General features: G+C 38.2%; 1 protein-coding gene across 3 annotated transcripts in view; it reads left to right on the top strand.

Annotated features, from left to right (window-relative positions):
- The window catches only part of POU6F2 (POU class 6 homeobox 2), a 317,708-nt gene that overhangs the window by 213,834 nt on the left and 86,794 nt on the right, over positions 1–17,080 (top strand). For all 3 annotated transcript variants that reach the window (XM_059484261.1, XM_059484279.1, XM_059484270.1), the window contains exon 5: positions 10,221–10,528. In XM_059484261.1, the coding sequence (XP_059340244.1) occupies positions 10,221–10,528 (308 nt within the window). The remainder of the gene's footprint in view (positions 1–10,220; positions 10,529–17,080) is intronic.

The raw sequence follows: 17,080 nt of genomic DNA, 5'->3' as shown, positions 1-17,080 counted from the left end.
TTCTGAGCGAGCTATTAAAATCAACAGAGTAAAGACAAAATCCCTGGCACTGAAAATGAAAGGAACAGTCTTTGTATCTACTTAGTTAAAACTTGGCAAAACAAATCTAAAGTAGTGGTTTCAGATTTCCATGTGCACTAACTGTGCCAACTTTTGTTCGCAGGGTTGCCATGACAGAAAGTTCATCCCACTTGCTCAGTGCTTTTTCCACTAACTTTTAAAATTAGAAGTTAATTTAAGCAAAAAGCTAGATCTTGTATCAGCACTGACATGTATTTATTTGTTGAATGGTCCAGGCTGTTCATGAAAATACACTTTTTTGACACAAGCTCATCTCCATTTAATTGGCATTGGAGTTACTACAGTAAATATTGTAGTGATGTTTTAGTACAGCAAATAGAGCTGTGATAATTACTACACTAACAGTGTGGTATTTCTACCTACACTAGTCAGTGGGCTTTTGCAAGAGGATGAGGAATTCACTAATTTCAAAAACAAGGAAATTTGTGAACAGAAAATTATCTCCTCTTGCCCTCCAACCCCCAAACATCATGGCTGTACATTAGCAATCAATTTCACATTATGACCAGTATTTTCATCATCCTAAAAATTTTCTTAATTCTCTACAGTTTGAGGTAGCTTTTGCATTAGTTTATGAAAAGGTGAAATATAACAGAAGGAATTTTTAAAAGAAAATTTTAGTTGTTTGGAGACTTCACAGAACCCAGATGCATCACTGCCAGTATGTTTTTACAGGGTGAATAAAATATGCCTGTTAGGATACATTCTCCTATGAATTTTCTATATTTTTAGAGCAAATTCTGGAGGATTCTTCTATAATTCTTAAAAGGATGCTGTTAATAGCAGGTGTATTTAATATGTGTAACAGCCTTAATGCATTAGTAACATTTTGTAGTGTCATTGAGATTTGATATAGTTAACACAGCTGATGAGACATAAACTCTTATTTTAAATATTTCATTACTCTGAATACTAAAATTGGGGCGATGTTGCCTGAAGGAAGGCAAAGACTAGCTTCGCGTTAGTTTTTTCAGACAATCACAGGTTAGCAACCAAATTCAGCTTTTCTTCCATTAGCTGGTCTGGAAAAACAAGTATTTTCATTGATAAGCATGATAAAGTATTAGTTATTGCATCAAAAGGGTGCCAATATTCTGTTCAGACTGAATATATGCACATAAACAGTGAATAATTTTTGAATATATTTTTTGCCAATCCAAAATGATTCCTTTATGTCCTTTTGATTTTGTTCTACTTCTATAACTAGGGACTCCATGTAAATAAATGCATTATTTAAGTGGAAGTTCTTTTTATTAATGTCTATGTGTTCCTCTCAAATTAAAAATAATTAACCTTGAAGAAGCAAAGTAAGATCTAGATGGAGTTTGTTTAAAGGACTGCTCTTAACTGCTACTTTTCAGTGTTCAACAGCATGGGGTTTCCCATGTTCTTTTGGAAGCCATGATGTGTACAATGCATTGACTGGGCAGTGCAATGCTTTTCTGGACTCCCCAGTCCTTCCCTTCAGCTGTGCATGGTCTCATCCTAACAGAAGTGGGACTGACTTCACAGCCTGTGAATGAGGATTGACTATAAAATCTTCTTCCCAAGTGTCCCATCCAAATTCTTTACTGATGAGTAGTAGAATATGTAGCAGTATGTGGATAACCAGGTTGTTTATTCCATTGGTGAGCAGGAAATCTGGAGCAGCTAACCCAAAGAGCAGCTAACAAAAGTGATAGATGACAAGCACAGCCAAACTAGGAGTAGCGTCTGAAGCAGCAAGATGTTTGGCTGATGAACTGTAGAGACTGGAAAGAAATCTCATATGCAGCCACTCTTATTTTATTGCAAACTAAAACTGAGCAGTCAGTCTATCTCTGCCAAATACAACTGCACAGTCTAGAACCATTGCTTCCTTATTCTTTATCTTTGTTTTGGATATCTCTGCAAGTGAAACAAGCTAGAAAAGGGGATATAGGCAGATTGCCTCAAATTGGCCTGTGGTCAGCTTAAATATCACAAAAAGAAAACAGCTACAGATACTATGGTATGTTTTGAAATACACATAACTAAATGCAGTGTTCTTAATTATGCATGGTGAATACTGGAAATCTTTTTTGATTGTTAAAGACAGCAAAATAGAGCTACTGAGAGTCAACAGTAGGGAAACATCAGGTACCTTGCTGGTGGTACATACATTCCCGAATAGCTTGTGATATGACAGATTACCAAATTAAAGTTCACCTCCCAGCTCTTCTATAATTTCTGGTGTGGAAGTAGTTGCATAGCGTAGAGAAACACTGATCCCTCTTATAAGCAAAGAACACCCCTATCTGCTACTCACACAGTGATTTACAGCATCTAGCACAACACCTCCTCACCAGCTTTGCTTGAGACTGTTTCTGGATCACAGCTAATAAAGCAATGCCCCTTGTGACTCAGACAAAGCTTTTTAGTCCATTTTTATTCTTCTGTGCCTGGTGAAGAATACCACATTCAACACAGTACTGCATTTGTGTCCCAGCTGTTGATGAGTAGCTTTCAGTCCCTACACAGGGATAGGGAGCATTGCAGCCATGTGTTTTCTTTTGCTCTGTGTTCTCCCCCACCTTTTTTACCCTGTTACTGCTATTTTTAATTTTTCATGTCTTGGTAAAAGCAGACATTCAAGGCCTTATCGAGAAAAACAGGGCCTGTTAACAAGGTTGAAGCTCAAGTCACTGCTCTGGCAGTGAATTTGTGTGCAGCAAGGTAGAACTGCCATTTTTGCACCTGGTTCTTTTACTTGCTATTGTAGTTTTATTGATTGTAAAGAAAAGAAGAGGGCTGTGCTGCATTTTTTCCCTTTCTCCTTATAGTGTATATGTTGCTGTTTTCTGAGTTATTCCATGGCCTCTTCTCACTGCTGTTCAGCTAACTTCTTTGGCTGGAATTCATACACAAAAACAGAATTTACAGGCGCTTGACTCTTAGAGTTCTTAATAGAAAAGAGTTTCAAGTCTTTTTCTTTCAGAAAAGACTGGAAGTGAAAATTGATAGAAACATGGTTACAATGAGCATCTGAGACATGAAAGCAAACACTCATACCAAGTCACCTGCTGGATACTCTAGCCTGTATTGTTTCCCTAAGTTGGGGCTGGGATAATGTGACATTTATCCTACGCCATCCATTCCCAGGACACTTTCACAAACTCAGCATACAGACCAACCTTTTAAACAACAAATATTTTGATTTGTTATTTGATCACATTATTTTTTTAAAAACCCCTGCAAACACACACATGTACAAAATACCTGGTACATTTCATTTACAGTAATGTTATTTTTAGTTAAGGAAACATCACTCACTTCAAAGACTCCTTGAGGAGACTTCTTGTAATTCTGGAACTGCAAAGAACCATTGCTGAAACTACAACTGGAGAAATATTTCTTTGTCCAAAGAGCCGTTTACCATAAACAATTGTAGAGGATGCAATTGCAGATCCATTACCTGAAAGAATGCAAAATCACTGTGAAGCCACCAAGCAGTTCAACGAGCTCCTCTTGATGAGTCTTTGCCCCAAAATAGGCACACTGTCAGGAGAAATGGCAGGGTACCTGGTGGAGTGGGGACTTGTGACTCTCTGAACTGTAGGACAGGATTCTGCACAACCTCTTCCAAGGCTTCTGAGGCTGTATGTGGTTGTGCTGCTTTTTCTGCAAGTATTGCTACTTTGAGTACGTCAAACACTTAGTCTGCATAAGTTCCATTGAAATTACGATTCTCATCAATGTTAGAGCATCTAAAAAGTAAAGGAGAGCAAAAATAAGCTGCAGTTTTTCTCACTAAAGTTTGTATATGCTAAGAATGCCCAGATTTTGTCTTATGTCCATTATAAATCATGGTCATTGTTCTCTGAGTCAGCAGACTGTTGTTTCAAAGTTAATTTCTTTATGTCATTCATCCATTCCCTGTCATATCCCTTCAGCTGTGAAATCTTACATTGGGTTCTGTTGGCCTTTAAATTATAATCTTTTCACTGTCAATTAGTTTCTTGCTATGGAATCCTGAAGATTTTTTCCCATGAACTGGGGGGTTATCTTAAATTCTGGTCCACAGAAACATCATTTTGGGCACAATATGGTCAGGAAATCCACTGTGCAGGAATACCATGCCACTTTAATTGATTTTTCTGTTCTGTTCTTAGACAATCTGGGGGTGGTCCTGCACTCTGTAATTAGAAAACTGCTCTTATCTGGCATAAGGACTTAATTGGAAGATCCTACTCCTGATCTGTGAGTCATGTTTTCACCAAAAAAAAAAAAATTCGCTGGTAAAATTTAGGAATTTAGCATATCTAGATTACTTGTTTGACACACAGACTTTGGCATTCAAACAATTACAGTGTTGTCATACTATGCTTAATTGCCTGTCTTTGGATGAGAATCCCAAGACAAGCCATCCTGATTGATCTCCTGTGTCTTGATGATACCCTGACTCCAGTTAACATTTCAACCATTTGTACAGTATGAGACCTAACGTCCCATTTGAACTGAGAAAGTAAATGGCTTATTAAAGTCTAATTTCTCCAGCTTGTTCTTGCCTTTGGGCATTTTAAATAGGTTAATGCAATTTTTACAATACACTCAGGGAACTTTACTCACAGAGTATTGTCATAAAATAGCCCCTAGATTATCTTAAAATGGAAATTATTCCAAGTATACTTGTCCTGATACTTAGTCAAGCTCTCCACCTTAGAACTTTTTTCTTCTTCTTCTTTTTTTTTTTTTTTGTTTTTCTCCCCTCAAGATTTTAGGGGATTATTGTACATTTTAAAGTTTGGTAAGGAAAAAAGTCAGATTTATTTAATGCAGTGGATCATTTTTCAGAGAAGCTCCAGCATTCATCAAAACGTAGAGATACCACAGGCACCATATAAATTATGATGGTTTTCTTCTTAATACATTTTTTTATTGCCTACATTCTTTAAAGTGAATTTAGTGCTCATGAACAATGCTAGATACAACAACACCAGAAAGTGAAGTCCTCTGTTTATCTGCAGAATTGGTGCAGGGGACTACTGGCAAGTTTCTTCCCATAGCCCCATCTGTGTTTTGCAGCTGTAACCTTGAGGGATCACCTTTAGGAGCAAGGAGATGACTTGATCCGTGTGCTCTTTCTATTCTCTGCTGAAAGATGCCAATTGATGCCATTCAAGTCTTTTTGATCTTCCTCATTAGATGTTGTGAGACCATCAGTTTATTACCTTTACTGTAGCAAGCTTCTTCTAATGCAGGCAGGCTCTCTGTGGATATCTGTGTATGAATAAGACTTCTATACATTGAATACCTCTTCTGTATGTTAGAAAACATACAAAAGCACCATTAAAGTGTGATGACTTTTGTTCCCTATATTGACCTAGGCTGAATTTGAGCCAGTGACTTAGAAAGAATATGCTCTGTATCCGATTACTAATGTCTTCAGCCACAAGTGCAACCCTTCAGGGATTTTTTTTTCACAAAGAGGATGCTAACATATTTAAAAGAACTCACATTTTACTCTCAAAAAGAAAATCCAAGCATATGGAAAAACACGGGTATTTGGCTAACCTACCCCTCATTACCCAGGGGGGAGAGAATGTAAATGCAGGCTTGCATTAGATTGTTCACTGTGTGTATTCAATCTTTAGAAATCTGTTTCAAAGAAAGGAAAGGCATAAACCTCATTAGAAGAGAAACAACAGGGTGGAAAAAAAAGCGAGCCATGTCAGTTCAAACGCAAGTCCAGATGCTAAAGTTAGTTACACTTTTCAGTTTAAGGCAATGCAAATCCATTCTCCATTACAGGGGAAGTGGAAAAAGGCATTAAGCCCTTGAAATGGCAGGAGTCAAGTTCTGTGCTCAGTCAAATAGGAAGAGGTTTAATGTATGATTTTCTTCTTTTTAGTCCATTGTACATTGTATCAAGGCACTGAAGAACAACTATGCAATTACATAAATAGGAGGAGAGAAGCTAGAGTGGCACGACTGTTTGTAAGCTAAAATTGTTTCTTATTCCTCCTATCCCTGCTTCCTCTTTACACAGAAACAAACATGCAGAAAACATTAACAAAATAAATCAGAATTTATATGAAGGTTATCCACAAGAGCAGATTCTAGATATAATTTGAATCTCTGAATATTAATTTGATCTTCTGCCAAGTGCTGTAGAGGTCTTAAGAATCTGAATTTATATTGTGAGGAAAGGTGAAAAAGGAGTCCTAATTTTAAATTGTTTTCATTATATAAACATTTGTGAGCACACTTACGTTCCTTGCTTTTTGGAGAATTGTGATTAAACTTTAAAATATATGTTTTAACCTAAAATAAAACCAGGGATATTCCCCTACTTATGTCACAATGTGTTAGCCAGCAGAGACAATTGCCACTATTTTCCATTAATCAAGCTTGGGAAATGAAGACAGAGCCTCTTCAGTTTGCCCACTACAACAAAGCTTCACTCATCCCCTGTCATGGATCAGACTGCTTCTTTCAGCATGGTTGCCTCAGAGGTGAATTTTCCCCATTGTAACACTCTATTTGGCAGAAGGGCATTTTCATTTCATTTTAGTTTCCTGTGTAGGTAACCAGCAGAGGAATAGAATATGGAATGACACATTTTGTGTGAATATTGTAAATGCATGGCAACACTATGCCTGAGGTATCCCCAAAGAAAGTCAAGGAGGAGTATATACCTTAGGTCGTAACTTTATCCAATCCACAAAGTAGCCTGAGATCTGTGACAAGTATTGCCGTAGATGACCTAGGAGATCAGAAAGTTTGCTTTCACTGCCTCTTGAAAATTGATTTCCACCACTTAACTCCGTGCCTCTTATTCTAATGCAAATGCTTTGATACCATGAGTAAGTATAATCTGCTTAAAATAGGATCATAAACTGTGGGGTGATCTCATGGAAAGTCTGCCACAACACCACGGCACGCAAGAAGTTTGTTGAACCATAGGTTTTATGTGCCATTGTTTCTTCATAGATATCAGTTATATTTACCATCATCTTGGATACCTGGTATATATCCAACACATGTTTTTTTTAGGGAGAGTTGAAATGTCACACAGCTTTTGTGGATTTTCCTCACAGTTTTTTATAGCTTGCATACATTTTTAGTTGTGTGTCTCTTTTAAAGTGATGTACTTTATGTTGAACTTTTTTACCGTGAAAAGAACTTTCTGCAATTCTTTGCAAGCCTTTTTAATTCTTGAATGCAATTGTGAAAGTAGCACTTTTCACTAAAATATGTCGAAGTTTTACCCAGCTGTTAGCCAGTAAGTCATAAAAAAGATTCCTGTGAGGTAGGCAGTGCATGTTATCTTTTATACATGCAGACATAGCACTGTTGTACCACCTGAAATTCCATCAGGCTCCAAGCTCTGCAGAAAGTGACAAATGCTAGACAGGTATACTATTTATAATGGATGAGCTATGCAAGCCAGCTCTGGGAGTTGGATTGGATTTGAGTGCAAACAATAATATGACACAACCCCTGCTGTGGATAGTACACACATTGTGAGAGGCAGTGCAGTCTGGCAGCATGAACACCAGACACAGGCATGATCCAGACCCTAAATCCAGCTTCATGGTGCACCTACTGTGTGGCTCTCAGAACACCTTTTCTGATCTAGCAGTCCTTCTTCCAATTCCTTGTTTGGAAGGACTGTTCCAAGCGTGTTAATCATACCTCTCTAAGCCACTTCAATGCAGTTTATAGCTCAGCTTGATGATGGGCTTCAGAGAGGCTTTTTAAGGGAATGACATGAAAACACAAGAAGTTATTTGAATAATTTTGTGTTTGAATAATTTTGTGCAGTTGCTGACAATAAACTTGGAAACTTTTCCATGAAGTAATTAATCAGATTATCCTTCAGGGAATATCTTCTACCCCAGCAAGAATGTTTTCATTTCCAGTACAAAAGTGAATGGTAGAATATTGATCTTCCTGCTTTCACTGATATTCAAGTATTGACCAGTACTGAAAGCAAAGCTTTTCTAGTGCAAGATGAGAAGGCTGTGTCTCCTTCTGTCCAATTGTGCGCGCATAATATAAAACAGTCCCTCATTTCTGAGCCATGCGGATTAGAATTTATGCTTCTGTGGGATGTCATTTAATTCATTTCTGTGTTGGAGTCTATGGATGCAGTAAGGGTCAGTTTGAAGTCTTGGTTCTGGTTATCAGTGGTTCATCCAGTCTGCTAAGCTATCATAGGTGAAGGAATGGCCTGCACAATAAAAGAGCTGGTCTAGATTACTTTTTTCCTTGTGGGAATGGTAAGGGTCTTTCTGCCTCTACAGATAGAATTGGTGAATGCTTTTCCTTGCCATCTGAGATGATTCATGCTATGAACTGTTAATTAATCTATGCAGTTGCTTTCTTATATGCACACCTTCTTTGTTCTCACATGCCTTGGATTACATTTCCACTCACTACCCTGTTGGATTTGGGGCATTTAGGTACAAATTCTCATTGGGAAATTGATGGGAGTATTCCCTTACTTCTCCAGGGTGATTTCTTTTGCATGAGATACCATGCATGTTTTTAATCTGATGGTCACTCTGCTTTGTGTTGAAACACAAAACTTCTGTGAATAATTTTCTTGATAGAAATATATTGGTATTATCATTCCTCCTCTGTATTATTAGGATTCTTTGTTGAAGTCACATACACATGGCTATAATTCTTGTTAAAGCATATTTCTAGTTTGATTCCTGCATCTGATGAAGAAAATTTAGAGCAGCTATGAGTATGGGAATGGAGAGCCAACAGCTCTTCCTATCTAGTCTTGTACTTTTACTTCTTACAGCTTTTTCTGGTTTACCCTTTCTGCCTCATCCTTCTCCATTGTCTTTTCTCTTTTCTTTTTCTTATTCCAGTTTATGGCTCAGTGATTTCATAAGTTGCACCAAGACCTCAGGTTCAGCCTCAGGGCATGGAAATCTAGAAAGCTGAAATAGGGATGTTGGCATGAAAAGAAAGTGGAGATGACGTGGCTTAATCTGCCAGTCCACAAATAACTTGGTCAACAGAGTTTCTGGCTGTGAAATCTGAGTCCCATTTTAAAAATAAGAAATTTAATTCATTCCCAATTTACTTTTGCTAACCTGGATAGAAGTTAGAATACAGGGTGGGGCTCTTAAAGCAATATACAGAGCAAAAAATATCATAATGACCTTGCAAGTTGTTTCTCTTGGGATCTTATAGCTAACTAATTCAACCCTTAAGATGTTGATTAACATCTCTATATCTGAAGACCAAGGTGATTTATTCAGAGCATAATCCCAGAAAGCATCAGTCTTCTGTGATGCTCTTGCTGCAGCTTAAAGCTGTTCTTCCTTAGTGACATCCCCATGACACACTTCCTGTCTTCCTGAATTTAATGAATCTCCTAGTCAGTTTGAAAGTGTCTCTGGGAAATAAAGTTTGTCCTTTGTGCTAGCAAGTTGATGTGAGCCACAGACTTCCAGACATCATGTTTGAAGCATATGCTAGCAAAACACAACAGATCTTAACTATCTGGAGTAAGTGAGCAGGGCAAGTTACAAGAAGGAATTTATAGCTTTTAAATGTGAATTATAAGAAACAGTTCTTATTTCAGAGAGACACACATTTTATTAGGTATTTTTTGCTCCCTAGGCATGCACAAGAAATTTTGCAGCTGAATGTTTTATTTCCTGATACCTACTGCATAATAGCCTGTCAAAGTTCTTTGCAAAGTATCCTTTATTTTATGACTATGGCTTTCTACTCCTTTACATAACAGCACTGGTTCATGTTATGAGTTCTTGCTATACTTACAAGTACAGTGACAATCTGTTCCTCTCTTCTATAGGCAGAGAATATTTCCATTGACTTCACTGGTAAGCTTATCTGAGCCTCTCATGGTCAGCTCTGAGCCCCATCCTGTGGGCAGATCTCTAGCCCTTTCAAAGGTTTGCTTTCATTGCCCCCAGGGAAGTCTGGCTCTTTACCACAGAATTACACCGGCAGAACCACAGGCTATTATTGATGGGAATAATTTCTTCCCACACCCTGAAGTCTAGGGCCAGCTGTCCTCTAAGAAGTGTGCCCCTCAAAGTAACAGAACCAGAATTTTATCCAGAATACTTCTAAAGCAGTAGGTATTTACTGAAACTTGTATAACTCCCTTCCGTCTCTTCAATTCACAGCTACCTCATCCCTGAACTCCCAGCTTCAACAGCTTCAGCATCTTCAGCAGCTCCAGCATCAACAGCAGCAGCAGCAGCAGCAAAGCCAGCAGCAGCAGCAAGCTCAGCAGGCACAGACTCCACAGCCAACCCAGCAGAGCCAGCAATCACAGCCACAGCCATCAGCACCACCACAGCAGAACCAAACACAGCCCCAGAGCCAGAGCCAGCCTCCTCCAGCCTCACAGTCCTCCAGCTCCCCTCAGAAACCCAGCCAGTCACCAGGGCATGGCCTTCCATCTCCTCTTACTTCACCAAATCCATTGCAGGTAGGATGCCGCATACAAATCCCTAAAGGCCTTAAAACAGCATGTGCATTGTCTCTCACTGCAAAGGGAAATGAAGCAAAGGCTACGCCTTCTGAGCCTGTGGGCTGAGAAATTCCACTTTGTATTACTCAATCCTTATGGGCATTCAGCTTAAACAGCTGACATGCCTGATGAACCAGAAAAACATACCTAATGATGGTTCTAGGATGCTGCTTCCTGAAGAGTAAATGTCTTTTGCTTTTAAAGTCTCCTGTTGAAAAACACATAGAAAACTTTTAAATTTTTTTCCACAGATTCATCATGTGACATTCACAAAAGACATTTGCCCAGGAGTCACCCTTTAGGATAGGTTAAGAGGGTAACAATATTAGCAGTTCATTAGGAGATGATCCTGAGTGTCAGCTTCTGCTGATGGACATGTGCAATGGGTGGATGTGTTACATCCATGTGTTACAACATGTGGATGTTCACACACCCCTTGAAATCACAGTTCTAATTTTTATCCTGCTAATAATCAAATACTTCTCTTAAGGTTCTTAGTGTAGGTTCCAAAGATAAGGATGCCAGTTAATGACATTCATTGATTCTCACTCCAATGGCATGGTTATTTTTTAACAGATCAGCAGCTACCATATCCATACTGATGCTCAGCTCTGCCCATCTTAGAAGTTCTGGGCAGAAACAGGAGAGCTCTGGTCCAGTGGTCCTATTTTCTTAGAGCTGGGTGTTCTTGCACCACATGTGTCATGCTACATTCACACTGTGCAAGAACAGCTTTGACTGTACCCATAAGTAGTGTGATTCTGAGCACCAGAGTAGTCTGTGAAGTGAGTGAAGTCTTATTCACCAGGCAGTGAAACTGCACTTAGAAACCAGATAAGTCTCTATCAACTTTAGTCTTTAAATTTTGAGAAACCACTTAAAATATTTTATCCACTCTGATAGATTTGGATCCATTTCCTGCAGAAATAAAATTGCATTAGCTTAATAATTAAGCAATCCCTTTTTAGACAATTAAGGGAAGTGGTTTACCAGAAGCTTTTCTTGTATGTGACCAGTTAAACCTGCATTAATCTGAGCTTCAAGTAAATTGCATCAAATCTGATTTTTTTAAATTGTTTAGATAATAGACTTAAAAGTCTGCAAGGGATGTGTCCTTGCTTGCTGAACTTTTTCTTGGAGTAGAGAATAATGCTTCTAAAGCTTCTTTTCTGTATTGTCTTAAGGACCATATATGCATCACTTAATGCCCCATCTATCATGTTAGTGAGTGCTTTGGGGCTTTTTTGTATGCAGATTATTGACATTCAGAGACACAGATATTTTCAGGGGAGCTTCTGTTATATTTTATTGCCTTGGTACAGCTGTAACGCATGCACACTAACTGTACACATGATATTTTACTAAAACTGTCTGCTAAATATTGTGTTTCAAAAGTCATTAAGTTCTACAAACAAGCAAATGCACACATAAATTAGAGTTGGGAAGAAGTTGGATTATCTCAGACAACATACCTTGAGAGAGTTGTTCTACCTGACTCTGAGGTCTTAAGTCTTATATAGCCTTTGGTCCCAATGGAAATCTCAGATGAATGTTAGTATTTTCAGTCCCACCTGTGATCTTTCAGGTGCTTTCAACTGTTAGCTTCCCTGGGTCACCTCTCAGTTTCAGAAGTACAATAAAAGTAAGTAAAAGCTTTCCTGTTAGAAGCCAACGACAATACTTCCACATAGATACCGTGGCATATCTCTCTCTTTAGCATCCTCATGCTCACAACTACCTATCTGAGAGCAGTCTTGAAGTGGCAGGCAACAGAAGTGAAAGAAGGGAACCAAGTATTCTGAGGTGGTTTTAGTTCAAATACTATCCCTTGAATTTTGTAGGAATTGGGATTAAACTTAATGAAATACACCAGTGTGAGATCTGGCATTTCCCCTGGGGTGAGCTCAGCCAGTGCTGCCAAGCCAGTTGCATGTCTGGTTCACTTTCAGAACAGTAATGAAGGAATTAGAAGTCATTAGGTGTTAGTTCTGGCTCAGCATTAAAAACTTGCTAATAAATTGCTGGATAAGTAGTTTTAATGGTCTTTCCTCTCTGATCCTCACCATTTAAATAGCCATGAAATCCCAAAGTTTGTTTGCAGATACAAATACGTTGTGTACTGACAATCACAAGCCAGAATTGAGCACACTACTTCAGCCCTCGCCCTAAGCCATGTGTGTAGGGTCATTGCTTTGGTCTTCTAGCCATCTCTACAGCATTTCTACAGCAAGTTCAATACAGCTTAAACTTCCCTAGAAGTAATTAAAACTTGAAGCATGCTCTGTCATATTACCAGGCATTCTGAGACACTTTTATATGCAAACAAGTGACACTGAGAAATATTTCCAGAGGAACTGATGTTTTACATTGTATATGGTTGTTTGGGTGCTTTTCTAAATCAGAGCAGTGGTGACATCTCCTCCATGAAATTTGTCTTTCTTTTCAAAATCCTGCAGAGAAAGGCTGCTTTGCCTTTGTACATCCATCTTGAGGATTGGATCTGAAATTATTTTCTTTCACATAGGCAGTTAAAAAAAAAAAAAAGCAAACAAATGGAGGGAGCACATATTTGGCAGCAGTTTCACATAATAACTGCTTAGAATGTGGATTTTTTTTTTTTAATGTTCAGTGCTCCAACGTAAAAATCAACCTGAAACAAAAGTCAGAGGTAGTATGTCCTCTAGGGTAATGTTCTTTATGAACTAGAGTGAGATGGATTTTGTTTGAAGAATATTAAGGGAATAAAGAACAACTAAGTTAAAGTTTGACAGCTAAAATTTCATTTCTGAATTCTTGACTTTTTTCATGTGGGCTTTATCCTCTTACATTATTCAGGACCTGTCTGAAAGATATTAGTTTAAAAAAATGCAACCTCAAAAAATTGTCACGGAAAGTCAGTAATTCAGGAGGATGATTGTGTTTGTTTCAAAAAACTGAAGGATAACAGCAATTACATCTCAAAATGTACAGATGCTGTCATGTCCTTCAGAAGGTAAATTAAATGAAAGTGACTTGCATAGGTATACTTGGGTGAGGTACTTTGCTAGGTGATCAGAAATTAATAATGCCAGTGCAGTGTATACCAGCTAAAAGTCTCAGAATTATTCTTGTCAGATTATTCTGTAATAATTTTATCACTATTCTTTAAAGGATTCAGTGGGCTGGACTATAGTTACAAAACTACTTTTCATGGGGTCTGTAATGATTGTGTAGAAAGATGTAAAATCTCCCTTTAGGTTCCAGGATATTAATTTTTTGCTAACAAAAATGAAGATGCTCCAGATTTACACTGATAAAAGCCAAACACTGCAGAACCAGGGTGATTGTTGATTTGCAAGAGACAACAACCAGAGAAGAATTTTTAAAAGCTGAGCTCTCTTTCAGGAAGTGGTGGGTTAGGCAGATGACATAAGACTTTCATACCTCCCTTCTAAAAATGGTGAAATTCCTCATAAAGATAATTACTTATTTTTTTGATATTTATTTTTGATATTTATTGATATTTATTTTCATTGTGTCGGTTGATTGAGACAAAGGAATCCAGAGGCAAAAGAGAACCTACCTCACATTGTAAGTTGAGGACTTCAAAACCTTTACTTCTGGGAAAATATACCTTCTCAAAATATACTTATCCTGTGAATGTTTAGTGTTATTAGATGAAAAACATATGGGTTCTTGAATGGTCAGCATGTTGCAACTTCAAAGGATAGATATCACTTTAAGACAGAACATCTTACAGAGTTTCCATGCAATTAAAATTTTGGAGTCATAAGAACTTGATTATATGCAGTATAAAATCAGATGAGCTTAGTACTAAGTAGCTAATTATTCTGCCTGACTACCAGAATAAGGCACTTTCTACCAGCAAAATACATTTAGGTGTCTCCAAAAAAACTTGTGAGCTTCTGGTGCTGACTCCCACTGTATATTTTTGAGATATGGATAAGATGAATGTACACATAGCCAGACTTGCAAAGGGAGTGCTACACTATAGGAATAGATGAATTCTCAATGATTTCCACTGTTCTGTTTGTGTGTGAATAGGAACAGACAAACAGGAAATCCCCCAGAGATTTTCTTACTGTAAAATTATTCTGACCGTTTTCAGAACTCTTTCCTGAAGAGTCTCTTTTGTCACAGAAGTCTGTCTACAATAACTGCAGCTGATGGAAGATGATGAGTGAGAAAAAATAACAATAAAAATAAGGAAGAAGAGAAGTGAGGAGATGACAACAGCACAAAAATCTTCCAAGTAATAGCAAACTTTAGGATCCCAAAACCAGAACCTCCTTCAGATTAAATTTTCATACTAATCTTAAATAATGTATTTGGAAACTCAACACTTTTATAACAAAGGAACAAAGAAAAGCAGAAAGGGTGAAATACTCGGCTGCAAATGAGGGAGAATATATACACAGATGTCTTAGGCTCCAATAGTCACACAAAAAAAACTCCCCCTTCCCTTTCCACCTACCCTCATTCACTGGTTAGCTTCTCATTAAGGCAAAATCAGCTTTGAAGAAATCTCAATATTTTCTGAGACTTTGACATATATACACATCTTTAAGATACAGAAGTCACAAACAAGTCTGTCAGCTTGATAAAGGCCAATTTTTCAAGGATTATGCTCATGGTCTGTCTTTATGACTGTGTTTGCATCCAAGACTTGTTATATTTTTCTCAGATTTATTGACTCCTGAGATTAGGAAAATTTGATTGAGATTATGACACCAGTAATCCCACTGAGTCTGGTGAGTTGCTTTGTTTTGCTAAAATTGTCTAACTTCCTCTGCATAAGATACTGTGCAATGTTTGACTGATTGATTCTGTTCCCAAGTTGCTTAGTAATCAATTTGACAAAAAAGTATTTTATAAATGGTGAGTAAATTCAGTGCTTCACATCCATTGTCCAAAATCTCCTAATTTTTGGTATCAATAGGGAGTGAGATAACCCACAGCACAAGGCAATAGGTGATATAAACAAAAAGACATTTATTTGAGAAGGTTCATGTCCATCACCTGATGAGAGTGAACCTGTGTAAGTGCAGACCTTGAGTGGATCTCCAGGAGATACTGACAAGACCTAGGTCTCAGATCTAAATTGATGGTATGGAAAGTACCCTGCAGTCAGCTAAATCAAGTTAAGCTTGGTGATCTGTTGAAAATACTTTGCTTATTTCATCCGCTGTTCATTTCAAACTGAAAGATTTGAACACTTTGTTCTACTGAGAGTTTTGGCTTTCTGTGTAATCCTATAGCATTGTAAAGACTTTTGTGGGTTGATAAATGGGATTTCATGGGCAGAACAAGCAAGTACTTGTGTAAAAATTTCCACCAGCAAGGAAGTCATGGTACTCAGGTACCACACACACGCACACACACATGGTTATTACCCACTGCAAATGCTGTTGTGATTCAGGCACTGACCTTTGGATTTGGTGCTCCTCTTTTTGCCAGTGCACACAGACATTACTGTTAACAAACTTGAGCTTTGCTTGAGAGATTGCTGGGCTTGAGTTTCAGTGCCACCAGGACCTCCTTTCTTCTTTTCCTCTCACCTCTTCTGGCACTTCCATGGCCATACTCATCCCTTCTGCGTCTTCCCCCAGAAGACGGGCTGCTCTGACATGGCACTTTATCCTGGCTGGACACTCAGGAGCCTCTGCACTGTGCTCTACCCTAGTGCACAGTAAAGAGACATGCCAGCTGGTTTCCTGCTTTAGCTAGATTGTTTGATGGCTTGTACTCATTCCAGATCTCTTTCTCCTCAACAGACTTCCTTCTCCCAGTAGTTCAGTGCTTTTGGGGGTCTTTAAGGCATTGGGAGGTCCCCCTGTAAAGCTGTTTAATACTGCATTTAAACAGAGCAGAGATGTTTAAACAATCTCAAACAGACTTTATAAGAACATCTTCTCATTTCCTGAGGAAACCTTCTCTGAGATAGAGCACTGGCTTGCTGGTCCATCCAAATATACTCTGCAGCTGTTGCTATTTCAGAAGCACAAGGACGACTGGTGTCTGACTCACATTCAAAGCCAAGGAAATTAATCTTTGAGCAAAACAACTGGCATTATTAGCACCCAAGGGGCAGATGCTGAGGCTAATAATGGAAACCATTTGCTAGAGAATTCTCTGAAGGAGAGGAGAGTGGAGCTGTTTGCCCAGCAAACAACTTGCTCTGGCTTCTGAAATGGGAGCATTTAATAAACTCCCTAAAGCAACTGAAGCATTTAATACATGGGAAAATAAATAAATAACATCCCCCCAGAACAAATTTGGGAAAGGATACATATCCCATAAGGTCTTCTATTTACAAAGCCTTTCTAGGTAGAGAGCAGGACCCTTGGGGATCTTAAGGACAGAAAAAGTTGACACTGCCTCTCAGATACTGTTATAAATCAAGTTGATCTGTTTTGTTAGTATTGATTTCTCTTTATTTTTTCAGTCATATTTCCAAAAATTTTTAAAGAAAGTAGAGCATATTCCAAAGCATTACTTTATTTTCCCCTA

This window comes from Ammospiza nelsoni, chromosome 1 (genome assembly GCF_027579445.1).
Source record: "Ammospiza nelsoni isolate bAmmNel1 chromosome 1, bAmmNel1.pri, whole genome shotgun sequence".
Taxonomy (NCBI): Eukaryota; Metazoa; Chordata; class Aves; order Passeriformes; family Passerellidae; genus Ammospiza; species Ammospiza nelsoni.
This window is presented reverse-complemented; position numbering and strand designations above follow the sequence as displayed.